The following is a 25,736-nucleotide window of genomic DNA, read 5'->3' as shown; positions in this document are numbered from 1 at the left end:
GCTGGGTATAGTGGTGCAGGCCTTTAAGTCCCAGTACTCCCTGAAGCAGAGGCAGGGCTGATGATCTCTTGAGTTCTAGGCCAGCCTGGTTTACAAAGTGAGTGCTAGGACAGCCAAGGCTGTTACACAAAGAAATCTTGTCTTAAAAAAAATCCCCCCTGAGAAGCTTAGAGTTTATTTCACATACAGTTACAGACTGCTGCTGCTGTTCACAATACCATCAACCTTACTTCTTGGAAGTCCAATTCTTAAGAGAAAGATGTAATGAAAGCTCCAGGAAATGACTGAGCTGAGGTGATTTTTGAGAGGGGGCAGGCATTCTAAAACCGAATGCATCAAAACAGTAACTTTCAAAGTAGAGCCTTCCAGAAGACAAGTAGAGATGTCACATTGTAACCAAAGCCACTCACCATTCAAAACTTACTCAAGTTTTTACATGGACTACTGTCTGTGTTTTGAGAATGTTCAGATAATCCAGAGAAAGGGCTGAGGTCCTCAGGTGACCAGATTTGCTGGTCTGAATTGTTAATGTGTGATAGTGTGAAGGGCACAATAAAAAAAAAAAGCCTTTTTAGTTCTTCAGTTAGTCATGTGTCTGGTTATTTTGAGTAAATTATGTCATTGGATTCTGGTTATCAAGTGTAGCCTTGGGTGCATTGGGATTCCTAACTAAGCTATTTCTGTATGTCTAAAAGGCACTTTTATTGTGCTCATCATAGGTGTATTTGTAGGATTTTGAAATGATAAAGAATAGCAATTTTGTTTTTGAGACTGTCCTGCTGTGTAACCCAAAGTGGCTCAGACTCTTAGTAGACCTTCCTCAGACTCTCAAGAAGTGGGATTACAGGCTTGGACCACTGTGCCCCAAAACAACAGTACTTTTTAGAAGTCTATTATCTTCTCTGAGCCTGCATCATATAAAGTGGATGGGAAGGTCTGGAGGTGTTAAGCATCTGGCTACTCCTAGTTTTTCCCTCGAGTTTACATCAATTTCTAGGACGTAAGATTTCCCTGTTCCTGTAGTCTCCATTCCTGACTGCATAGCATACTCTTGGCTTAGGAGTAGTTAACCAAGGGGGAACTTGACCCTGTTCAGGGCATTCCCTACCCTGGGTTAGACTGTTGCTGCCTATAAGGAACCTTGGAGAACAGTAACTTTGATACATGTGGAATTCTGGTAGATTAAGCCTTTCTCACTTTCTCATTGTAGTGTGTATGGGGTTTGTTTGTTTTGGGTTTTGTTTTTGTTTTTTAGTTTCATTCCAGGGGATAAATAGGTGCAGAAGGCTTGTTTTACATTTGTTGTTATAGTAGCCCCACCCCTTAGTTTGCCTAAGCATATTGGTCTACTTCTTTTCCTGGTACTAATGTTGTCAGTGTTAACCATTTATTGCCTAGCACGCCTGGCTCTCTAGGTGCTAATGTTTTTTTGACTGGCTGGGCAATCATGATTTACTGCCAATAAGTAGTGAAGAGTAACACAAACCGAGTGCCCAAATGCATAGCTCAAGAGCAAGAATCTCCAACCTTGAAGTATTATGAAGCCTGTGTGACCCAGAAAAGCAAGGACTGGGTCTTGGCAGAAGCTCTTGTCCCTCTCTCCCACACGCACACCCCTTTATCTATAGAGACACTTGCTCTCCCTCCATCCATTCCCCACACACACACACACACACACACAACTTTGACTTCTGCCTTCCTCTGTATCAGAAAGCCAGAGGAGGGAGGGAATGGGGGAGGGGGCGTGCCGCTCGCTTCCGTACTGGTTTATGTCCCTGGCAGTCTGGGGGAGGTGCTGGACGAGCGGCCCCAGTCCAGCTGCAGCCGACCCATGTCCGGGGCTCTGCCCTTTGCTCTGCAGCTTTTCTATGTCCCGAGGCTCTGGAGAGTGGGCGTGGGAGTAGCCCTAGCTGAGGCTCCAAGGTCCTCCGGGCTGTTTAGGGGGCCCCAGGCGATATCCACGTTCGGATCCTGGCTCGCTGCCAGGGGAGGGAGCTCGGGGTAAGGGGAGGGCCCTGAGGGAGGGGTCAGACTCCTTAGGAAAGAGTTAATGTGAAGGGGGGGAGGGGATAGGACGAAGAGACCGAAAGGAAGGCTCAGGTAGGAGAAGGACGGAGGAGGGGAGGCAGTCGGGGAGAAGGTGGCTGGCCGGAGCAGACGTCAGAGGTAGGGGGCTTTTCCCCTTTGCACCCTCACCCCAGACCAGCCAACTCTAAACCGCGGCGGCGACTTTCAGTTTCATTTCCGCGGACCCTCCTGCCTGGGCCGCAGCCGCCGCCGCCGCGATGCCTAGCAAGTTCAGCTGCCGAAAGCTCCGGGAGACCGGCCAGAGGTTCGAGAGTTTTCTGGCCGAACGTGGACTGGACCTGGAGACAGATCGTGAGCGGCTGCGGACGATTTACAACCACGACTTCAAGCCCAGGTACGGGCCGGCCCACCACGGGCCCCAAGACGCGGGGCCAGCGCCCCGGGTGGTGGGGCCACCTTCCCGCCGCGGGTGCACAGGGATGCAGCCCGGGGCCGATCAGGCCGGTCCGGTCCTGGCAGACCTACTCCGTCGTCTGCCCACGCCCAGCCAGCGCCACCCGTAGCCCGCCCGCTCTGCACAGCCCAGCCCGGCGGGGAGGGGTCGGTGCCCACGCGCGGCTCGCGGTGGTCGGGGCTCGATGGTGGGGGAGGGGAGTCCCACAGGGAAGGCGCTGCAGGCGCGGGCCAAGCGGGGATCCCCGCCCCCTTGTTAAGGGAGGACTGCCTGCAGGGTCCACGCTGCGGGAGAGCTGAAGAGGCCCAGGGTAGGCGGGAGAATCTCGGGGAGCTTTAGGGAGAAAAGAACACAAACTGCGTAGGCAATCAAACCTCCCTTAGCACCTGTGGCTTCTCCATGGAGACTCGGGGCCAGGGACAGCCTCCTAGAGGCCCCTTTTCCCTATGGCTGAAGATATTTGGTTTCCTTTTCCTGTTACCACCCAAGTAAAAAAATCAAAGAGACTTCTGTCAAACCATAGACGAACACCTCTAGCAACAGGCTGCTGCTATGGATGGAAGCCGGAGAAGCAATTTAGCTGGGATGAGTGTAAAGAGGTGCACTAGTAAGCAGGGGAATGGGATTGGGCCTTAACAGATTTTGAGAGATTTGCCTTGCAACTGACCAAAATGCTAGTATGGGTGAGATATGGCTGCTGTTACGTGATTTGGGGCGAGTTTTAGACGGAATTAATAATGATAGTGTAGCTTGAGGCTAGGGGAGAAGGTAGGAGTCCGCGTTAACCAGAATATTACTGTTATTCATGAACATGTCTTAAAAGGAACATTAAAAGGGTTGAGTGGCTTCTTGAAATAGAGGCAAAGACCTGTATTATGCTCTACCCTGTGCTGGGTACTGTGGGAACACACAGATGAAAACTATGCAGTACGCAAGGTATGATATGCATACAGCATAGTCTATAGTATGCCATACAACAGGCTGAAATGACGCCTGGGATGGTAAGGAAAATGCTGAAGGAAGGTAAAGAGCACTTAGCACAGGATGGATAGTCAACAAGTCTCCACCCATGTGTTCACCTATGTCCACAAAGTGCAGTGTGGCTCTGATCACAAGTCCAGTACTTTGGAAGTAGGGAAAAAAGAGTGCCTAACTCCAAATACAACGGATTGCTAGGGACTTAAAGCAGATGTCTGGGTGTTGTTTACTGAATGGAAACATCATACATCAAGAGCAATTCTTGCTATAAACAGACCAGAAGGTTACATATGGAAAGTGGAGGGTGTGGAACTTGATCAGATCATCTGAGCGGTAAAGTTTCTCACTAAGCTAATTTATCAGGGCTATCATTTATTCTAGTCAAGTTTATAACCATACAGGTTGGCCTCAAACTTTCAAACTTAAATGGGTCTCCGGCCTCAGGTTCCCAAGTGTACATGTGTGTACTATATGTGTGTACATGTGTGCACTATATATAAGTGCCCACCAAGGCCAGAAGAGGGCATCGGCTTCCCCGGAGCTGGAGTTCCATGCAGTCTTGAGCTGTTGACCATGCTTGGGCATCTAACTTGGTTACTCCAGAATCCAGCTCTGGGCACTGAGCCATCATCCCTCCAACCCTGGTTTACTTTTGAGATGGGATTTCACGTAATCCGGGCAACACTTGAAGTTACTACGTTGCCAAGGTTGACCTTGAACATCTGATTTTTTACTTCCACTCTCCCGTGCTAGAATTACACCCCACCCACCGCCATTGGCTTTGCTCCTAGTTTTTCAATTTATTTTGCAGTGCTAGAGCTTGAACCCAGGGCCTTGCACTTGCTAGGCCAGCAAACAGCCCGCCCCTGAGCAGCATCTGTAGCCCTAAGGTAACATTTGCCTGAATGCTCTTGTATTTTACCCAAATAAAACTGGGAGACTGGCCTTGGCCTTGAATGACAGATAAGAGTTTTAGTGCACAGGGAGGATATCTTTTCCTAAAAAATTAGCTTTGCACATGACAATTAAAAGATGCAAATTTTAAGTTTCTATTTGTGCTTCTTACTATCAAATGTCTGTATTGGTTTAAAGTCTTTGACTACAACCTAGAGTGTTGGGCATATATCCTGTCATGAGACCTAGTCAACAAAACTGAGGAATGTCTGACTGAGATGCCTTAGAGACAGTCAGTGAGTAGATTGTTCCCAGAGTCTTCCAAAAAGCAGAAGTAGTAGGTGTTACCTCTCAGCTCTCTAGACTTCCCAGCTAGGACTGAGATTTCCACTTGAATAGTGTTCTCTGCTTCCCCACCCCTTTTAATAGGGTCTTTTGTATCCTTAACTGACCTTGGTGGCCTTAAGCTCCCGCCTTCTGATCTCCAGTACTGGGTGGGGTTCTACCTATGAGAGCTTTGTATGTGCTAGAAGAACACTCTGCTATGTACTACTATTCTGTGAGAGCGTGTGTGTGTGTGTGTGTGTGTGTGTGTGTGTGTGTGTGTGTGTGTGTGTGTGTGTGTGTGTTGGACTTGGGCCATCAGGTTTAATGCCAGTTCCATTCCCCCTTCAGCCATCTCATCTGATCTACTCTGTTCTTTAAACTCAGACCGTGATTATTTGCTTCTTCCTCTAGATTTTCATGGCTTGCTCTTTCTACATTGGGTGTAGCCTATTTCCAACTAGATGACACTGTGCGTCTCAATAGAACTCCATCCCTGCACCACACATTCAAGTCCCCTGCTTTGAAAGTTCTGTATGTCTAGGCTCTCAGTCCACAACCTACAGTTTATAAGTAGTAGATGCCCAGTAAGTGCTTGCAGAATCCAATTGAATTCCAAGAAAATGGGCTATAGTGAGCACAAGTCACCCCTCTCTGGAGCTTCCTGCTAGGGAGAATAGGTCTTTATATTGAATGAACAGGAGGCAGGAGCTGGAGCCCACAGGAGGTGATGGAAGGAAATGGTTTTGCTTTGTTGGTCTCCCCACTCCCATCCCTCACCCTTTGGTAGGGTAGGGTGGTGAAACTAGGCCCTGCTAGGCTGGCCTGAAACTCATCCTTTTTGGTTTTTTGAGACACAGTTTCTCTGTATAGCCCTGCTGACTGTCCTGGAACTCACTCTGTAGACCAGGCTAGCTTCGAACTCAGAAATCCACCAGCCTCTGCCTCCCAAGTACTGGGATTAAAGGCGTGTGCCACCACTGTCCAGCCTGAAACTCATTCTGTAACCCAGATTGGCCTAAATTTTGAGACAATTCTTTTGCCTCAACCTCTTGAGTACTACTGCGATTACAGATGGAAGCCTTCTTTTCAAAATAGAAGATTGACAGCGTGATCTAGTAGATCATGCCTATAATACCACATTTAATGGTTAGGGAGCAGAATGATCAGGAATTTAAGGTTTCCATTGGCATATAGGAAGTTTTAAGCCAGCCTGAGCTATGTAAGACCATGTCTCAAAAAATCAAAAGCACCTGTGTGACCCAGTGCTAAGAGAACATCACAGAAGTGGGGTCAGAAAAGTATGAGAGTGGGCAGATAGGAGTGGGGGGCTGTAGAGTGCTATCTTCCGGACACGACAAGCCCTTGAACTCACAATAGCTCTGTTACATCCGCATCAGTGAGGAAAGAGTTCGTAAGGCCCCACTCTAGCTGAGGGTTTATTGGAAGTTGATGGCTGCAGGACAAGAAAGGGTCTTTTTGGGGGGGGGGGAAGCTGGTAGGTTACCCATGTTCCAGTGGGTGGCACCCCAGAGGTCTTGGTGGATGATGTTTTAGGGCAGGGAGCAGTCTGGGGAGAGGGCTCAGCTGCTAAGGATACTTACTGCCAAGCCTGAGAACCTGAGTTCAATCGCTGGGATCTCCTTGGTGGAAGGAGAGAACCAACTCCCAAGAGTTGCCCTCTTGCACACCTCTGCTGCCACGCTGCACATACAATAAAGAAAAGTGAGTGTTTAAACAAAATTAAGTAAAGAAGGCATATACTGGAGAGGAAGGTGTGTTGGTAGAAAATTCAGGGAGGTGGAGTAGGGGGTGGGTGTGATCAAAATATATTGTACACATGTATGAAATTCTCAAAGAACAAATTATATTCATGAAAAGCTGGAGAGAAGGCTCCGGGATTGAGAGAGCACTTGTTGCTCTCACAGAAGACCTGCATTCAATTCCCAGGACCTGTAGGGCAGCTCACAACTATCTGTAACTCCAGTTCTGGGACCTTTCTGTACCCTCTCCTGGTCTCTGCAGGCACCGAGCACACCAGGACTGGTACACAGACATACACAGAGCACAAAACACCTGTTCACATGAAATAAAAATAAATCTTTTTTTTTTTTAAATCAAAAGCAAGCAGAGAGATGGCTCAGTGGTTAAGAGCACTGACTACTCTTCCAGAGGTCCTAAGTTCAATTCCCAGCAACCACATGGTGACTCACAATGGTCTGTAATGAGATCTGGTGTCCTCTTCTGGCATGCAGGTGTACGTGCAGACAGAATAGTGTATACATAATAAGTAAGCCTTTTTTTTTTTTTTTTTTTCTCGAGACAGGGTTTCTCTGTGTAGTCCTGGCTGTCCTGGAACTCACTTTGTAGATCAGGCTAGCCTCGAACTCAGAAATCCGCCTGCCTCTGCCTCCCAAGTGCTAGGATTAAAGGCGTGCGCCACCACACCCGGCAAGTAACTCTTTTTTGGCAAGTAACTCTTTTTTTTTTTTTTTTTTTTTAAACAAAAACAAAAACAAATCAACAAAATAAAATAGACTGACATAATAAAGGTTTTAGAAACAAAATACGGGCCAGGTGGTGGTGGCGCATGCCTTTAATCCCAGCACTCGGGAGGCAGAGGCAGGCAGATTTCTGAGTTCGAGGACAGCCTAGTCTACAAAGTGAGTTCCAGGACAGCCAGGGCTACACAGAGAAAACCTGTCACGGGGGGGGGGGGGGGGGGGGGGACCAATAAAATACAGGGGAGAGCACCCTGTCAGGCAAAAGGGAGAGCCAGTGAGGTGAAGACTTCTGGGAGAGGGGACCAACATTTGGATTGTAAAATAAAATAATTTAATAAATAATTTAAAAAAAATAATGGCAAACTGAACCAAAAGAGAAAGGAAGAGAAAGAAAATACCCTTGGCTTCTTGCATGGATCATGGTTTGCTGTCTTCCCTTTCATCCCCAGCATAAACTGCACTATTCTTGGTGTCCTAGTTCTATACACAGCCTTCACAAAACTGTCTGCCTTTAACACACACAAAACCAGCAGCTCACCAGGCAGTGAGCCTTTAATCCCAGCAATCTAGAGGCAGAGGTATCCCTGAGTTCAAGGCCAGCATAGTCTACAGAACATTTTAGGACTGCCAGGGCTGCACAGAGAAACCCGGTCTCGAAGAACATAACAAAACTAAACTGTCTACCTGAAACAATGGCTATATACTCTGTTCTGTTATTGGCTCTTGACTTTGGGGGAGGCGGATACGTGCTTGTGAAAGAGGAAGAGAGACTCTAGGTCTGTGTAATGGAGGTTGTGCTCAAACTGGCAGCAGTCCCCCTGCCTCCACTCTCAAAAGTACTGGGATGCCATGCATGATGGCTCATGTCTGTAATTCCAGTGGTTGGGAGGCAGGTGCAAAAAGGACACAAGTTTAAGGGTAGTGTGGGCTACATACCTAGGCTTTGTTTCAAAAATCCTAAAAAATAAAGTCGAGCCTGGTTTTGACCCACTAATAAGAACTGCAACCCGACTTGGTAAAACTAGATATTCCTTAAGATCACTTCTAAATCTGATACCTTGTTGAGCTGGCTTTGGCTTTTTTTTTTTTTCTTTTCTTTTCTTTTCTTTTTTTTTCTGTTAGCTGTCAGAAGAACTACAAACAACGGAGGGCAGGGCAGGGTGGTGGAGATTAAGGCTGTCTGCATAGTCAGGAAAGCCGGCTGAGGAGCACTGATGGGAGTGGCTGGAATTCCTTCGGATGGGTGACTGGACTCAGCATGGGTGATCAGTCTTACTGGCTGCTGTCACAAAAGTGAGAAATGGCCAAGTCAGACACCTGGGTACTTAGCACAGCACCTCCTAAGTCCTTGGAGCAGGGAGCTGCTGGTAGAAGAGGTGTTGCTGCCTTGCACTGTAACTACACTTAGTGTGACATACCTAAGGGTTAGCTAGGTTTGTGCAACATGGAGTTGTTAGTAGTTGGATCTGTGTTTGGTAGCCCCGCCTATGGAAGGGATTGACCCGGCAAGGAGGAGATAGTCAAACAAAGCCAGAAGTACAGTCAACAGTAACAGAACCTAGAAAAATAACAACACGGATATGACCAGGCAGGTGTTAGAGGCAATACAACTGACAAGCTTGGTAAAGTTTATGTGTAATGTAATCTCGTCACTTGGGAATCTATTCAAGTTCAAGGCTAGTCAGAGCTACACAGTGAGACCCTGTCAGCTATGTAACTGACCAAGGAAATAAAATTTTAAATAAAATACTTTATTTAAAAAAAAATGTTAAACTAGCCAGGCATGTGTCACTTGCTTGGTGGAGGAAGGAGGATCAGGACTTTGAAGCTAGCCTGAGCTACAAGAGACCTAATCTCAAAATATTTTCTTAAAAACAATGTAAAAAGAGCCCTTTGATCCCAGCACTCAGGAGGCAGAGGCAGGCAGATTTCTGAGTTCGAGGCCAGCCTGGTCTACAAAGTGAGTTCCAGGACATCCAGAGATACACAGAGAAACCCTGTCTCGAAAAAAGCAAACAAACAAACAAACAAAAACAATGTAAAAAATATAAATGGTTGAGTTGTTCCAGTGTTAGGGACTAGGGAAAGGGCAGTCTGAAACTCATACTAATGAGAACATAAATTTGCACAGCTGGCTAGGAGGCAATTTTGAATATTCTGTTGTGCAGGGTATGGTGACATATACCTACAAATCCAGTATTTGAGAGGATGAGACAGTAGGATCCTGAGTTAGAGGCCAGTTTCTCTCTCCAAATGGAAATTTCCTTTTTACCTAAGTTGTACAATTTTTTTGGTTTTGGGGTGTGTCTTAGTCAGGGTTTCTATTCTTGCACAAACATCATGACCAAGAGGCAAGTTGGGGAGGAAAGGGTTTATTCGGCTTACACTTCCATGCTGCTGTTCATCACCAAAGGAAGTCAGGACTGGAACTCAAGCAGGTCAGGGAGCAGGAGCCGATGCAGAGGCCATGGAGGGATGTTCTTTACTGGCTTGCCTCACCTGGCTTGCTCAGCCTGCTTTCTTATAGAACCCAAGACTACCAGCCCAGAGATGGTCCCACCCACAAGGGGCCTTTCCCCCTTGATCACTAATTGAGAAAATGCCTTACAGTTGGATCTCATGGAGGCATTTCCTCAACTGAAGGTCCTTTCTCTGTGATAACTCCAGCTGTGTCAAGTTGACACAAAACTAGCCAGTACCATTGACCCCTTGTCAACTTGACACACAAAAACATCACTAGTAAGCCTCAACCCTTACAATCTTATTCATCCCCAAGATCTAAATAACTTTAAAAGTCCCACAGTCTTTACATATTCTTAAAATTTCAATCTCTTTAAAATATCCATCTCTCTTAAAATCCAAAGACTTTTTACAATTAAAAGTCTCTTTACTGTGGGCTCCACTAAAACAGTTTCTTCCTTCAAGAGGGAAAATATCAGGGCACAGTCACAATCAAAAGCAAAAGTCAATCTCCAACCGTCCAATGTCTGGGATCCAACTCACGATCTTCTGGGCTCCTCCAAGGGCTTGGGTCACTTCTCCAGCCATGCCCTTTGTAGCACACGCGTCATCCTCTAGGCTCCAGATGCCTGTACTCCACTGCTGCTGCTGCTCTTGGTGGTCATCTCATGGTACTGGCATCTCCAAAACACTGCATGACCCCTTCAGTCCTGGGCCATCAATTGCAACTGAGGCTGCACTTTCACCAATGGCCTTCCATGGCCTCTCACAGTGCCAAACCTCAGCTGCTCTGCTCAACTCCTTCATGCCTTCAAAACCAGTACCACCTGGGTGACCCTTACACATTACCAAGTCCAGCCACAGCACAATGTACAACTTTGGCTATATCTGGAACACAGCCACTGTGCTCTCAGAAAACACTTCCCAGAAAATGTCACCTCAATGATGCTGGTCTCTTCTTAATCACCGCTAATTTCTTAGCTCCAGCTAACCAGCATCAATAGTCCCAGTAATGCAAAGTTTTTGCTTTAGTAGTTCTGGTATCTTGTTAATCACAGCTGATTCTTCAGCCCCAGCTAACCAGAACTACAGAATCTTCACAATCAAAACAGGAATGGCCCTGAAAAGAGTCTTTAATTTTCCCTCTGAAATTTCACAAGCCAGAGCTCCATCTTCTGCGGTGTTCTCAACATTATCTTCCAAGCTCCTACACAACATCTGACAGAGCTCTTAACAACGGATGGATCTTCAAGCACAACGTTCTAAAGTCCTTCCACAGTCCTCCCCAAAACATGGTCAGATTGTCACAGGAATACCCCACTCTGCTGGTACCAATTTGTCTTAGTCAGGGTTTCTATTCCTGCACAAACCTCAGGACCAAGAAACAAGTTGGGGAGGAAAGGGTTTATTCGGCTTACACTTCCATGCTGCTGTTCATCACCAAAGGAAGTCAGGACTGGAACTCAAGCAGGTCAGGGAGCAGGAGCCGATGCAGAGGCCATGGAGGGATGTTCTTTACTGGCTTGCCTCACCTGGCTTGCTCAGCCTGCTTTCTTATAGAACCCAAGACTACCAGCCCAGAGATGGTCCCACCCACAAGGGGCCTTTCCCCCTTGATCACTAATTGAGAAAATGCCTTACAGTTGGATCTCATGGAGGCATTTCCTCAACTGAAGGTCCTTTCTCTGTGATAACTCCAGCTGTGTCAAGTTGACACAAAACTAGCCAGTACAGGGTGTTTTTTTTTTTTTGGTTTGGTTTGGTTTGGTTTGGTTTTTCGAGACAGGGTTTCCCTGTATAGCCCTGGCTGACCTGGAACTCACTCTGTAGACCAGGCTGGCCTTGAACTCAGAAATCCGACTGCCTCTGCCTTAATCCCACCTGGGATTAAAGGTGTGCGCCACCACCACCCGGCCAAGTTGTCCAAGTTTATTTGTTCTCTTTGGCCCACCTAGAAAGTCTACCTCCAAGAGTGTGTCTAGTTTAAAAGTACAAGGGGTGGGTGGGTGGGTGGGTGTGTGTGTGTGTGTGTGTGTGTGTGTGTGTGTGTGTGTGTGATTATTGTAATATCAAAAACTGTGGGCAGGGACTGGAGAGATAGTTCAGTGGTTAAGAGCACTGACTACTCATACAGAGGTCCTGAGTTCAATTCCCAGCAACCACATGTAATGGGATCAATTGGATGCCTGCTTCTGGTGTGTCTGCAGACAGCTGAAGTGTACTCGTATACATAAAATAAATAATTTTTAAAAAAAAAGATATATATTAAAAACTGGGCAGCCTGCTTCTGTCATAGGAGAACTGACTACACCGTTTAAATTAAAGCTGTGGTACTCTCTGCTGCTGCTGTTCAGGAGGAAGATACCATAAAGCATTGTGTATACAGAGTTTAGGAGTGCTTATCAAGTAAGAATTGGATGTGTGATCTACTTTAGCAAGAGTTTGGAGTGAAGGCCTTTCACTGCATGTCCAGTGCCGGCTCACTTAAATATCCTAACACTTACAATGAATACCTTTCATTTCTCCGTGTGCATTCATATTTAGTCACATGAGTCCGCATACATAGCACCTTATCTTCTGTCTTTTTCTATCATGCTTTTCACTGTGGACTCCTCCATATCAACATCCCATTTCCATTCCTCTTTAAATTACACTTATTTAGTGTGTGCTTGTGTAGAGGTCACAGGACAGCTCCTGGGAATGAGTCAGCTCTTTCCTCCCACCATCTATAGGTAGCTCAGAGGTAAACTCAGGTTGTCAGAATGGGCAGCAAGCACTTTGACGTTCAGCTATTTCCATCAGTCTTCTCTTGTCTTTGTTGTTTGTTTGTTTGTTGATGTGTAGCTTTAGCTGTCCCGAAACTCACTGTGTAGGTCAGGCTGGCCTCAGACTCACAGAGATCCACATGCCTCTGCCTCCCAAGTGCTGGGATTAAAGGTGTGTGCTACAGCACTCAACCTAGTTTGTTTTTGAGAGAGTATCTTACTGTGTATCCCTGGATAATCACAACCTATTACACAGGCTAGGCTAATCTAAGATTTGGGGTGGTCTTCAGCCTCTGCTGAGATTGTGGGTGTGAACCACCATGTCTGGTTCTACAAGGTTCTCTTCTGATTCTTCTCCCTTGTGAGGCGCCTCGGTCTTCCCTTCCTGCCTGGCCTGTGTTGGCGTTGGCTGTTTGAAGACGACTAGGGCTCTCAGGGAGGTCCTAAGCATGAGTTCTTGGTTTTAACTACTATCAAGGAACTCTCTAGTAGTATTAGGTTCTGACCTTGACTTTAGTGTGAGCCTCACATAAGCAAAGCTGCCTTTGGACCACAGGCATCTCAAACCCAGTGCATCCAATTCAAATGTGATGGTCCGCCTGGCAACCTACCTTCTCCTTCCTCAGCAACAGTTACAAAAGCAAAGTCCTTGATTTGGGTATTCTAAATGCCTCCCTCTTTCCACTCTCTGTTCTCCCTCCTATCTGTCACCAAATTCTGCTCATTACATTCTGAATACAATCAGATCGGCCCCCTCCTCTGTCTCTAGCACTGCCTAATTCAGGCCTGTGGTATCTTTTAACCAGACAACTGCAGTGGCCTTCTTCTAACTGTCTCCCTACCTACAGTCTTGCCTCCAGCATCTCCATCCTCCAATCCCGATGCCAGAGTGATCTGAAACGCACATATGATCTTGCCACTCCCCTGCTTAAAACCCACCAACTGCAATGGTTCTGTAACCCCAGGGTAGCCTCTGACAAGGGCTGAAAGTAAGTTGTTACTGCTCCCTGCCTCTTCCTACTAATACAAACACTAACAGTAGCAGCTAACGCTGGCCAAGCATTCCTCCCTGTGCTTTCAAATGACTTACCATCCTTTTAAAAGAAATCATAGCCTCTTCGGTGTTGTCTGATTTGTACTGCTCTCCTTTCTAGGGATGAAGGAGAGAGGCAGAGAAACAGGTATGGGAGCCAGGGGGGTGTTCTGAGCCACGAGGACCTTACTGTGTGCTCTTACAAGCAACCTTGCTCGTTTAGCCCAGGTGATGGGTTACTAAGGATCACCACACAGTTGCTAGGATAGACTAACAACCCAACAGTCCCAGCAAGTTTTGAGGGAGGTTATCCACACTCCTCCAGATCTTGACTTTGTTCATCAAGTGCATCATGTGTTTGGGACCATCCTCAGTCTCCTGGGTACCAGAAGAGAGGGAAGGGCTGCTGAAAGTCAAGGTCAAGTCCAGGCTCTTTGGCCTGCCCTGAAAAACTATCTGGCTCTGCCCATCTCTGCCACCTCCTGTCATCCCTTTCTTGGAACATTTCACTGTAGTATAAACCAACTGTTATGTGACACTAACCATCACTCTCCCTTACTGAGGTCTGCTTTGTGCCAAGCACTGGACTAAATGGTTTCCTGCAATGTCAGTACCTCAAGTGAGCCTTATGGTAGCCCTGTAAGCCAGGTCTTCAATCCCCATCTTATTTATTTATCTTTTGGGGGAGGGGGTAAGAGAGTAGGGGTTGGGTTAGGTGGTATTTTGTTTCTTTGTTTTGTTTGTTTTTTGGGGTTTTGGTGCTAAGGGTTGAACCTCAACCCTCACAAATGCTAGACAGTACCCTTAGCTCTGAGCTTCATAGATCTCAATAGTTGAAGAAAGCAAAGTACGGGCGGGGTGGCCCAGCTGATGCACAGCCCCGTTGTACCTACCCATCGATCAATTTGCTCTACCTGTGCTGCCTTTGCCCAAGAGATGCCCACTCATTCCTCAGAGACCTGCCCCTGCCCCAGACAGTCCTCAGTGCCCTGGCTTGGGCCAGTGAGCTGCTCCAGGCAGTCAGCAAGTAGGCACCATCACCGTGCTGGAACGTATGGGTGCTCCCTGAGTGCTTCTCAAGGCCTGGTCAGATAGCTTGGAACCCAGCTGCAAGTGCAGTGCCTGGCACTTACCATGCCTTCGTAAGTGTGTGTGCAGTGGCTGACACTGCACTCCGGGTGCTGAGCCGTGAGGCTGTCCTGCTGACCACTTTTCCTGTCTTCACCTCTCTAGGCACAAAGCCAGGCTTTTGATCTCGGGAGAAGGATCCTTTCCCTTCCTGCTTGGGTTCCACCTGCACCCTTTGACTTCCGGTGGAAACTGCTGTCCGATCCGCTACCTTGCCCACACCCTGGACATCTCTGCTCTCTCTGGCCCCTTTCTCAGCCCTCCCCACAGTCTGGGCCCTGGCCGTTCCTGTGAGCCGTCTTTTCAGCTTTCCCTGGGCCTTAGCTCTTCTCACTGTACTTTTTATTTTTTATTTTTAATATCCCAAAAATAGTTCCCATCTAAAAAAAAATCTGTTTTTCTCTCTGTCTTCCCTCACTCTTCCCAGCCAACAGCCCAATATTGGACTTTTCTCCACAGTGCTCTTTAAGCCGATTATTTTGTGTTGGAAAGCTCCAATGCCTTTGCTTTAAGTTGTTAAAGATTCCTACCACCCCTAGCCAGAGTCTCTGCCATGAGTCCCATCCTGCCTCGAAGCAGGGCTGCTGTGTCCCTTCATAAAGCAGCCCTCGGGCCTTCCCCAGCATCGTCTCCACAGCCACCCTGCCTTCCCTCACTTCCCAGTATCCTCTGCTTCTGGCAGCTATGGGACCCCTGCCCCTGGCTTCTCCTCCATGCTGTATGGAATGAAGATCGCAAATCTGGCCTTCGTCACCAAGACTCGGGTCAGGTTCTTCAAACTAGACCGCTGGGCTGATGTGCAGTTACCAGAAAAGAGGCGAATAAAGCCAGGGTCGAACATCAGCAAACAACACAGATCACTGTTGGCCAGGATCTTTCACGACAGGTGTGTGGGGGGCAGGGAGGGCAAGGGAATGGGGTATCTGGTTTAAAACACAGTGGCTTTCCTTGGGCTAGGGTAGACCCCCACCCCCTCAAGGGAGGAAGAGAGGCAGGGAATTAATCCTAAGCCTTCCTCAGGGCAATTTCAGTCCAAGGTTCCCCCTCACCATTCCCCCTACTTGCACTCTCCCCAGGGCTGAGTACCTTCATGGGAAGCATGGGGTAGACGTGGAGGTCCAGGGGCCCCATGAAGCCCGAGACGGGCAACTCCTTATCCACCTGGATTTGAACCGCAAGGAGGTACTAACCCTACGGCTTCGGAACGGCGGAAGCAAACCTGTCACCCTCACTCACCTATTCCCACTGTGCTGGACGCCCCAGTTTGTCTTCTACCATGGAGAACAGGACCTGCCCTGCCCACTGGGCCCCGGTGAGTGGTCTCTGTCCAGCAGGCTCCTGACTTGTGATGGGGGTGCTGGGTTAGGTTGCTCCTTCACTCAGCTAACTTTTTCCAGGTGAAAGCTATGAACTCCACATCTACTGTAAGACCAGCATTGTGGGTTACTTCCCAGCCACTGTCCTCTGGGAACTCCTGGGACCCGGGGAGTCGGGAGCAGAAGGAGCAGAAACTTTCTACATTGCCCGATTCCTGGCGGCTGTCGCCCACAGTCCCCTGGCTGCCCAGTTGAAACCCACAACTCCCTTCAAACGCCCCCCTCGGCTCACCAGAAACTCTGTGTTGACCAACCGGATCGAGGAAGGAGAGAGGCCCGACCGGTAACTAGATAGGACTGCTTGGGCACTTGGGAAGACTGAGCAAGGAGAGACAGAACCCCCTTCCCCATCTTCAGGTCACTCCCTCCTCTGGGTCTCATCCCTTTCATATCAGAGGAGCAAGGTGCGTGAGAGAAGCAGATCCCAGCGTAGTGTGAAGACTCTCAAGTATTTAACCTGTAGGGAAATGGCAGTGTGTCATAGACCTTTTCCAGGGGCTCTGGCACTCTCTTCATACACACAAATTCATAGAAGGATAAACATTTTAAGATAATGAGTAATAAATGCAAACCATGTAATTAGGTCTTTATAGTTACAACATATGTTCCTTTTAATGATATATATGTATAAACAAATTATGCAAATTATGGTATGTGGTAGGCCCTAGGTTATCCTAGCACCACAGTCAATCAAAAGGCCATGGATGTATGCCTGCAAGCCCACCACTAGGAACTCGAAAGCAGGAGTGCAAGGTCAACCCTGGCTACTGATCGAGTTTGAAGCCAGCCTGGGCTATATAATAACCTTTCTCAAAAAAAAAAGACAGGAAAAGAAAGAAAAAATGTCTGAAAGATTATATACCAAAAAGTTAAAGTTGACTGTCCCTGAATGTTAAGAATGTTACTTATTTAAAATGTATTGCTTTGGTGGGGTTTCTTCAAAAGAGCATGTATTGCTTATGTTTGCATTTTTTTGTATTCTTCTCCACTGCTAAGTGCTGGCCTGTGCCACCACACCCAGCTCATAAAATATTTCTTTTTTTTTTTTTTTTTAAAGATTTATTTATTTATTTATTTATTATATGTAAGTACACTGTAGCTGTCTTCAGACACCCCAGAAGAGGGTATCAGATTTCGTTACGGATGGTTGTGAGCCACCATGTGGTTGCTGGGATTTGAACTCGGGACCTTCAGAAGAGCAGTCGGCGCTCTTAACCACTGAGCCATCTCGCCAGCCCAAAATATTTCTTTTAAATATTCCAAGTATTAGGCTTTACAAAAATGAGAGTGGTCTAACCTTGGACTGCATCACCTCAGCTGGTCTAACCTTAGCTGCATAAGCTAAGGAGTACCGCATCTCTAGATGGCTGCTGACCACACTGCAGAAGTCAGTAGAAATGTTTCCTGCAGGCCCATGGGGACCTCTCCAGAGTCTTTGAAGATGAGGTGTTTCTGTGTTTAAGACATGCTTTCTTTCCTCTCACAGAGCCAAGGGCTATGAACTAGAGCTAAGTTTGGCCCTGGGGACCTATTACCCACCCATCCTCCTCCGACAACTGCTCCCTACCCTTCTTCAGGGACCAAGTATCTTCACTGCCCCAAAGGAGGTTGCTGAGATCAAGTAAGTGGCAACCCTTGTGCGGCGTGCTCCCTTGTCTTCCTCTCTCTGCTGGTTCCTCCCCGTCTGTACTCACTCACCAGTTCCTCTTGAACAGTCCTTGGCACCCACAGCATGTTCAATCTGGGGATGATTGAACCCCAGAGCAGGAGGGTTACCTGACTCACCATAATCCTGCTGCAACTCAACCATTCTTCCCAGGGCCCAGCTGGAGACAACCCTGAAATCCAGGAACTATGAGGTGAAACTCCGGCTGCTGCTGCACCTGGAAGAGCTGCAGATGGAGCATGACATCCGGCACTATGACCTGGACTCGGTACCCATGACCTGGGACCCTGTGGACCAGAATCCCAGGCTGCTCACCCTGGAGGTTAGAACTCAGACCTGCTGTGGGGAAGGTGGGCCCGTGACAGCTTGAAGGAGGTCACAGGGTAAACAGGACAGCCTGACAAACATAAAAGAATTCCTATTTCAGAAGGTATGGGCAAAGAGCAGGCAGGATAAGATTCCTGTCCCCCCAAAACATGCCAGAGCAGGGCAGTGTGTTTTCTTTCTAGCCCAGGCTAGTCCTCTTGTGTCTACCACCCCAGTGCTGTGTTTATGGGTAGTGGAATTTTATAATCTAGATTTTTGCCCCCAGCTGTGTGACATTGATGAGTCTCTTGTTTTCCCAGTTTTATTAGATAATTCTCAGACGCCTTTCAGATGTTCACATTTTGGTGTTTAAAATCATATTTATCTATCTAGTTATTTTGTGTGTGTACAGCATATATAACCTACATGTAGAGGACAACAGACAATTGGCAGGAGTCTGTTTTCTCTTTCCACCATGTAGGTCCCAGGGATGGAACTCAGGTTGTGAAACTTAACAGCAGGCATTCTTACCCACTGAGCCATCTCACCAACCCTCAAATTTTGAATATATACACACAAACTCAGACTTACTAGAATGGCCTAATGCACAGGAATGCAGGCAGGAAGAGAGACAGCTAAGATGCTAAGGAAAAGGTTGTTACAAGAAGGAGTTCTCACCAAGGTGCTAAAGGCAAAACTGGAACTGAACTGGCCAAGAAGCAGCTAGCTGGACTGGGGACATTGGCACCACTGCCCGGCCTTTCCCCGATTCTTGCTTTGCCTTGTAGGAGAGAAAAGCTGGGGTGAGTTGGAGCTGTAAGGCCAGAGAGAGCCAGGGAGAGACTAAGGCCACTGCGTGCAAAAGCTTGCTTTTGTTCATACCCTGCAGGTTCCTGGTGTCGCAGAGAGCCGTCCCTCAGTGCTACGAGGTGACCACCTTTTTGCCCTTTTGTCCTCTGAGACCCAACAGGACGACCCTGTCACCTACAAGGGTTTCGTGCACAAGGTGGAACTGGACCGTGTCAAGCTGAGCTTTTCTACAAGGTGAGTGTTGGAAGAAGCAAATCGTCTAGGTGACCTTCAGGCTTCTAAGCCCTGGGCATAGGAGGTCTTGCTTTCAGAGAGGACTAGGACCCTGGATGCAGGGTTCACAGCTGTGTGAATGGCTTCTTCTCTCGGAGAACTTTGTAAGGACCTTTTGGGAAAGGAGAGGGTGGGGAGCAGAATGGTTGGGAGGTAGAGAGGGTCCTGAATTTTTACTACCTATTCCACCTAACTACAACTCTCCCACTTAATTCTTTCCCAAAGCCTCCTGAGCCGATTTGTGGATGGGCTGACCTTCAAGGTGAACTTTACCTTCAACCGCCAGCCCCTTCGGGTCCAGCACCGGGCCCTAGAGTTGACGGGGCGCTGGGTGCTATGGCCCATGCTTTTTCCTGTGGCCTCCCGTGGGGTCTCGTTGCTGCCCTCAGATGTGAAGTTCAAGTGAGACTGTGGGCAGGGATCCAGGGGCTACTTGGGGTGTGGATGTTGGGAATGGAGTCCCAGAAGCCTCTTGGGATACTAGATGACTTCAAGTTCATATTCTTGGACCCTTTGCCTTCCAGGCTGTACGATCGGAGTCTGGAGTCAAACCCTGAGCAACTGCAGGCCATGAAGCACATTGTGAGGGGTACCACCCGGCCTGCCCCCTACATCATCTTTGGGCCTCCAGGTACCGGCAAGACTGTCACATTAGTGGAGGCCATCAAACAGGTGAGGCTGCAGCCCCCAGCATATGTCTGCAATTATATTGCTTCCAGCGAGCTGAATGTGCCTATACTTGAACAGTCACCCAAAGAGGAAGTAGGGATTAGAGTCATGAGTATTGGTGTGTATATATGCAGACGAGAATTTACTGATATCCAGCACCAAGGTGTCATCAGGACTAGCAGACATCTGGAAGGCAAACGCAGTCTGAGTCCCATGTCATAGAGCACGTCTGCCCAGTCTGTCTTTTTTTTCTCAGGTAGTGAAGCATTTGCCCAAAGCCCACATCCTGGCCTGTGCTCCATCCAACTCAGGGGCTGACCTCCTCTGTCAGCGGCTCCGGGTCCACCTGCCCAGCTCCATCTACCGTCTCCTGGCCCCCAGCAGGGACATCCGAATGGTGCCTGAGGACATTAAGGTAATGTAAGAAAGTACAGAGAGCCAAGGGATGACGGGTGTCTGGGAGGTTCTCAGAGCACTTGAAGACTTGCTGTGTGACTTTGGGTGGGTCAGGACCCCTCTGGGGACTTCAGTTTCCTTGTCTGCAAAAGGAGGGAGGCAGGTAAATAAGTGGTTCATAGCCAAGGGGAGACGTGAGAAAGGGAAGAGCTAGGCTGATTTCTGATGCTTTCGTAATCCATAGACCTGCTGTAACTGGGATGCTAAGAAGGGAGAATATGTGTATCCTGCTAAGAAGCACCTGCAGCAATATCGGGTCTTAATTACCACCCTCATCACTGCCAGCAGGTACATATAGGGTTTGTGTATTAAGTGCTAGGAAGAGTAATGGGCTAGGGAAAGAGGAAGGGTTCCCGAGGGCAGGGTGAACTGAAGGGCAGAGTTCAGGTTTGGTAGTTGGGTGCCTGGGAATGACCCTGCTTGGCCTGACACTCCCAGGTTGGTGTCAGCCCAGTTTCCCATCGATCACTTCACACACATCTTCATCGATGAGGCTGGCCACTGCATGGAGCCTGAGAGTCTGGTGGCCATAGCAGGTGAGGGGGCTCAGGATGGGTTACAGGTACAGCACCCCCACACTGATTTGGTAATCCCACCATTTAACCTTTCTCTTCCTGCCTCCCAGGACTGATGGATGTCAAGGAAACGGGCAATCCCGGAGGGCAGCTGGTACTGGCAGGAGACCCTCGGCAGCTGGGGCCTGTGCTGCGCTCGCCACTAGCCCTGAAGCATGGACTTGGCTACTCTCTGCTAGAGCGCCTGCTCGCCTACAACTCCTTGTATAAGAAGGGCCCCAATGGCTATGACCCCCAGTTCATCACCAAACTGCTCCGCAACTACAGGTATCACTGTCCCCTCCCCTGCAGTTCATCTCACATCGTCACAGTGGCTGTTAGCTGGAAGGGGGGGGGGGTCTCTTGGTAGCCCCCTTTACAGCTGCTTGTCTTGGGACTTAGCAGGTTTGGGGACCAATGATTTATCTGCATATTGAAGGTCACCAGAGCAAAGAGTGTCTGGATGGATCTAAGTTTCTATGCGATTCAGGCAGGGAGCGCTGGGTGTGGTGGCGCACGCCTTTTAATCCCAGCACTCGGGAGGCAGGGGCAGGTGGATTTCTGAGTTCAAGGCCAGCCTGGTCTACAAAGTGAGTTCCAGGACAGCCAGGGCTATACAGGGAAACCCTGTCTTGAAAAACCAAAAAAGAAAGAAAGAAAGAAAGAAAGAAAGAAAGAAAGAAAGAAAGAAAGAAAGAAAGAAAGAAAGAAAGAAAGAAAGAAAGAAAGAAAGAAAGAAAGAAAGAAAGAAAGAAAGAAAGAAAGAAAGAAAGAAAGAAAGAAAGAAAGAAAGAAAGAAAGAAAGAAAGAAAGAAAGAAAGAAAGAAAGAAAGAAAGAAAGAAAGAAAGAAAGAAAGAAAGAAAGAAAGAAAGAAAGAAAGAAAGAAAGAAAGAAAGAAAGAAAGAAAGAAAGAAAGAAAGAAAGAAAGAAAGAAAGAAAGAAAGAAAGAAAGAAAGAAAGAAAGAAAGAAAGAAAGAAAGAAAGAAAGAAAGAAAGAAAGAAAGAAAGAAAGAAAGAAAGAAAGAAAGAAAGAAAGAAAGAAAGAAAGAAAGAAAGAAAGAAAGAAAGAAAGAAAGAAAGAAAGAAAGAAAGAAAGAAAGAAAGAAAGAAAGAAAGGCAGGAAGCATACAGCTTTCCTTAAAAGGATTGTTGGTTGAATTGCATTTACAACTGTGTCCTATATATGTGTGAATTTTATTTTTTGGTTGGTTTTTCTTGAGCCCAGGACCTTGCACACTGCTTTCAAGTGTCTGACATACTGATGTACATGTACATCCTCGACTCTCTTTTTCCCTTTGAGACAGGATCTGTTTGTATTGCCTATGCTGATCTTACCTTTTGGCTCAAGCAATCTTGCCTTAGCCCCCTGAGTAGCTAGGACTGTAGGTGCACACCACCCTCGCCATCTTATGCACGTGCAGTAAAGGGAGTTGAGACATCAATGCTTACGTGAGTTGTTGACCATCAGTGTGAGTCTGGTAAATGTGGGACTTCAGAGTCTTACAGAGAACCTGTGTTCAGCACCCGGGTTGGGTGCCTCGGCCTCCGAACTCCAGCCCCTGGAGGATCTGACATCTTTGGCCCCTTCGGTCACATGCACACACATATACATAATTAAAAATAGTAAAAATCACTTAAGGTTTGGTAAATGTAAACTGGGCCGTGTCTGCACGTGCCTATAATCCCAGCATTTGGAGGTTGAGTGAGACGGGAGGATTGAGTGTTTAAGGCTAGACTGGGCTACACAGTAAGACACTATCTCAAAAAGGCAGGCTTGAGATGGGTGGGTAAAAGAACAGCTATACATATCTAGCAACCCAAGTTGGGTTTCCCCAACCAGTGAGCCCACTTGAAAGGCGAGAACTGACTCTACAAGGTTGTCCTCTGACCTCCACACCCATGGCATAGCATGACTGTTCACACCACTCAGTGACAATTGCAGAAGTTCTGTAGATGCCTCTGGGTCGATACTTAATAGTTTTGAGGTGTAACATAATTAAAGAGTGATGACAATAGATGATAATCTGTTTGCTGGACTATCTTTGTTTGGTAAACTTAAACCCGAGAATGGATCCTAATTTCTAAGTTTGTTAAAAGGAATTTAAAAGGCTGCTGAGTGAGAGCCCTAGCCTTTGGCTTGGCTCTCTGTGGTTTGCAGCACCTGACAGCAAACACTGATGGCTGTTACTGGGCATGGCTGAAGGGCCAGCGACTAGGGTGGGGAGCACTTGAAGCAGAGCTCCCTACGAGGTCTTGGATCTTGCTCTCTTTCCTCCTGCCACCTAGGTCTCACCCCACCATCCTGGACATCCCTAACCAGCTGTACTACGACGGAGAGCTGCAGGCCTGCGCAGATGTGGTGGATCGAGAACGGTTCTGCCGCTGGGAGGGGCTGCCTCAGCAGGTGAGGCCTAGCAGGCAGAGCACAGTCTGGAACCCCTGATTCTCTAGCTGGGTTGGAGGATTGGGAGGCAGGGAGATGAGCCTGAAGGTTTCCTCTTATTTCATGGCGTCCAGGGCTTCCCCATCATTTTCCATGGTGTAATGGGCAAAGATGAGAGAGAAGGCAATAGCCCATCCTTCTTCAACCCTGAAGAGGCTGCTACAGTGACGTCATACCTGAAACAACTCCTGGCCCCTTCCTCCAAGAAGGGTAAAGCCCGCCTGAGCCCCCGAAATGTGGGCGTCATCTCCCCGTACCGGAAGCAGGTCAGGCCCTCAGTCCAAGCCTAGGACTTCCCTCTTTGCCCGCCAGCACCCTGGCCAGCAGCCTGCCTCTGCCTTCCTCTTGTGTGAGGGGGATGGCCTAAGAGAAGGGCACCTATTCCTCCCTCCAGGTAGAAAAAATCCGTTACTGCATCACAAAACTTGACCGAGAACTTCGCGGACTGGATGACATCAAAGATTTGAAGGTAACCTAACTCTCGATCATACTCCCCTTATCTAGGCCTGTGCTATGTCCTGTCCCACCCTGTTTACTCAAAGTGGAACTGGGGTTTCCCCCAGGTGGTTCTGAGGTGGAACCTGGCAGGCTGCCAGTTAACGCATACTGCCTTAATCAGGTGTGTGGCCTCTGCCTAAGGTTAAAGTCCAAACTCCCTTTACCAACCCCTCCTGTTACGTGATAACACCTGTCACATGATATTGCCCCAAGCCTCCTACGTAGTTTAACTGTTCTTGAGGGGTGGCTCAACACTGATTCAGATTAAAGTTTAATAATGCCACTTCTTGGATCCCACCCAGACAATTAACATAGCTGCCCGAGGCAGAGCCAGGGCTCTGGTAGAGTGTTTGTTCTTATTGTTATGGTTTTTAAAAAGATCCACAGGTGAGTGTGATATGTGGAGCCAGGGTTGAAAACCACTGAGTTAGGATTTACTGGCCTCTCCCTCAGAATTTCTGACCAAATTGGTGGCTGCCTCCAGGGATGAGAACTCCCACTCTGTTCCTTTGCAGCACAGTGCCGTTTGCTTTGAACAGTTTCCAGGCCCCCCACCCTATAACTGGCTCTGTCCCACAGACCTTCACAGCAGGCCTTCTGCCCTCTTCCGGGCTCTGCGATTCTCTTACTCATCTCCAAGTACCCAGTGTCTTGTCTGTACCTCCCTGGCAGCTTTGTCCCCTAGAGCAGGTCTGTCACCGTGGTTCCTCCTAGGCCTATCTGATCTTTAAAGCCCTGTGTCTGCACTCTAGGTGGGCTCTGTGGAAGAGTTCCAAGGCCAAGAACGCAGCGTCATCCTCATCTCCACCGTCCGAAGCAGCCAGAGCTTTGTACAGCTGGATCTAGACTTTAACCTCGGTTTCCTTAAGAACCCCAAGGTTGGTAGGCTTGTGGGTGGCGTGAGTCCTTCCATGGGGCCTGTCCCTTTGATGACATCACCGCTTCCTCCATCCAGAGGTTCAATGTTGCTGTGACCCGAGCCAAGGCTTTGCTCATCGTAGTGGGCAACCCCCTCCTCCTAGGCCACGACCCAGACTGGAAAACGTAAGTGTTCCCAGCCCCCATAGTTGCTCTTAGCCACCGTGAGCCCCAGCCTGGGGCAGGTTTGTCCTCGACAAGCACTGGCTTACTTCTCCCTTAGTCCTCAGAGCTGTTGGTGTTAACAATGCCCACCCTGTATTAATAAGTGAGGTGGAGCAACTCTGCCTCAGATGTGACAGTGCCGAGCAGAGGCCGCCAGACTCGGCTCCTTGGCAGTTCCCCATGCATGCCGATGTTCTGAACCCCACAGGTTCCTGGAGTTCTGTAAAGAAAACGGGGGATATACCGGGTGCCCCTTTCCTGCCAAACTGGACCTGCAGCAGGGACAGGACTTGCTCCAAGGTCTGAGCAAACTCAGCCCCTCTACCTCAGGTATGGATGGGCCCTGCTGGGCCAGGGAGGTGAAGTGTGGGAAGCCGGCAGGATAACCAAGGATGTCTCTTTTTTTTCTCCCAGGGCCCCGCCGTCACCAGAATCTCCCCCAGGAGCGGGAGGGTGAAGGGGGCCTGCCCTTACAAGTGGAGCCAGAGTGGAGAAATGAGCTCTGAGGCCACAGCCGCCCGCCTTCTCACACCAGCCAAGCCTTATTGCTGCCTATCCCTGACCCAGAACCCAGCTCTCCTGTCCCTGCAAGAGATGGGAAGGCCGGGAAGTTTACAGCCCAGACCATTCCGCCCCTTCCTCTGCTAGGGAAGACAACCCAAGCTGCTAAAACTCGGAGGAAGGGGGAGGAAGAAAGCTTTTTTTTTTTTTTAAACCCTCTCCTTTGCAGTGCTGGGGATCGAACCCAGAGCCTCAAATATGCTAGGCAAGCACTCTGCCCCTGAGCTGCTTTAAGAAAAACAAAATGCTGTTCTATGCAAAAGCCTCTTGCGTGTGTCTCATCAGCCTGGTCTTGCTTCCTGTGCCCCCAAGATGACCCTCCAGGAGGGTTTCTGCCTAGAGCCACGCCCCTTCATAGCTGCTTAGCGGGGAGGAAACCCGATGGACAGGGAACCAACCCACAGGCATCTATGTTTAGCCAATGGTCCAGACCACTCCCCTCACCCACCCAGGCAGTCTGCCAAACATGACC

General features: G+C 48.3%; 1 protein-coding gene across 8 annotated transcripts; it reads left to right on the top strand.

Moving 5' to 3' along the window:
* Window positions 1-1,738: 1,738 nt before the first annotated feature.
* Window positions 1,739-25,530, top strand: Mov10 (Mov10 RISC complex RNA helicase). Of its 8 annotated transcripts, none has more exons than NM_001163440.1 (21): window positions 1,795-2,001; window positions 2,237-2,422; window positions 15,251-15,454; window positions 15,645-15,880; window positions 15,966-16,227; window positions 17,431-17,565; window positions 17,764-17,932; window positions 18,806-18,960; window positions 19,225-19,401; window positions 19,524-19,671; window positions 19,925-20,083; window positions 20,309-20,412; window positions 20,563-20,660; window positions 20,750-20,966; window positions 22,966-23,083; window positions 23,197-23,388; window positions 23,517-23,591; window positions 24,373-24,498; window positions 24,576-24,664; window positions 24,912-25,033; window positions 25,118-25,526. In NM_001163440.1, exons 1-21 carry the CDS (start codon window positions 1,832-1,834, stop codon window positions 25,207-25,209), a joined length of 3,234 nt encoding a protein of 1,077 aa, NP_001156912.1. In that variant the 5' UTR covers window positions 1,795-1,831; the 3' UTR covers window positions 25,210-25,526. The 8 variants fall into 8 exon arrangements, 7 of the variants coding, with proteins under 7 accessions (XP_030108315.1, NP_001156912.1, XP_006501163.1 ...); XM_006501100.1 differs by having other exon boundaries at window positions 1,817-2,001; window positions 2,202-2,422; window positions 25,118-25,530; XM_030252454.1 differs by lacking the exon at window positions 1,795-2,001 and adding an exon at window positions 13,256-13,396 and having other exon boundaries at window positions 2,023-2,422; window positions 14,674-15,454; window positions 25,118-25,530.
* Window positions 25,531-25,736: the final 206 nt, after the last annotated feature.

The sequence above is a fragment of the Mus musculus genome, chromosome 3, assembly GCF_000001635.26.
Source record: "Mus musculus strain C57BL/6J chromosome 3, GRCm38.p6 C57BL/6J".
In the NCBI taxonomy this organism is placed as follows: Eukaryota; Metazoa; Chordata; class Mammalia; order Rodentia; family Muridae; genus Mus; species Mus musculus.
The sequence above is the reverse complement of the archived record's forward strand: the minus strand, read 5'-3'. Positions and strand labels throughout refer to the sequence as shown.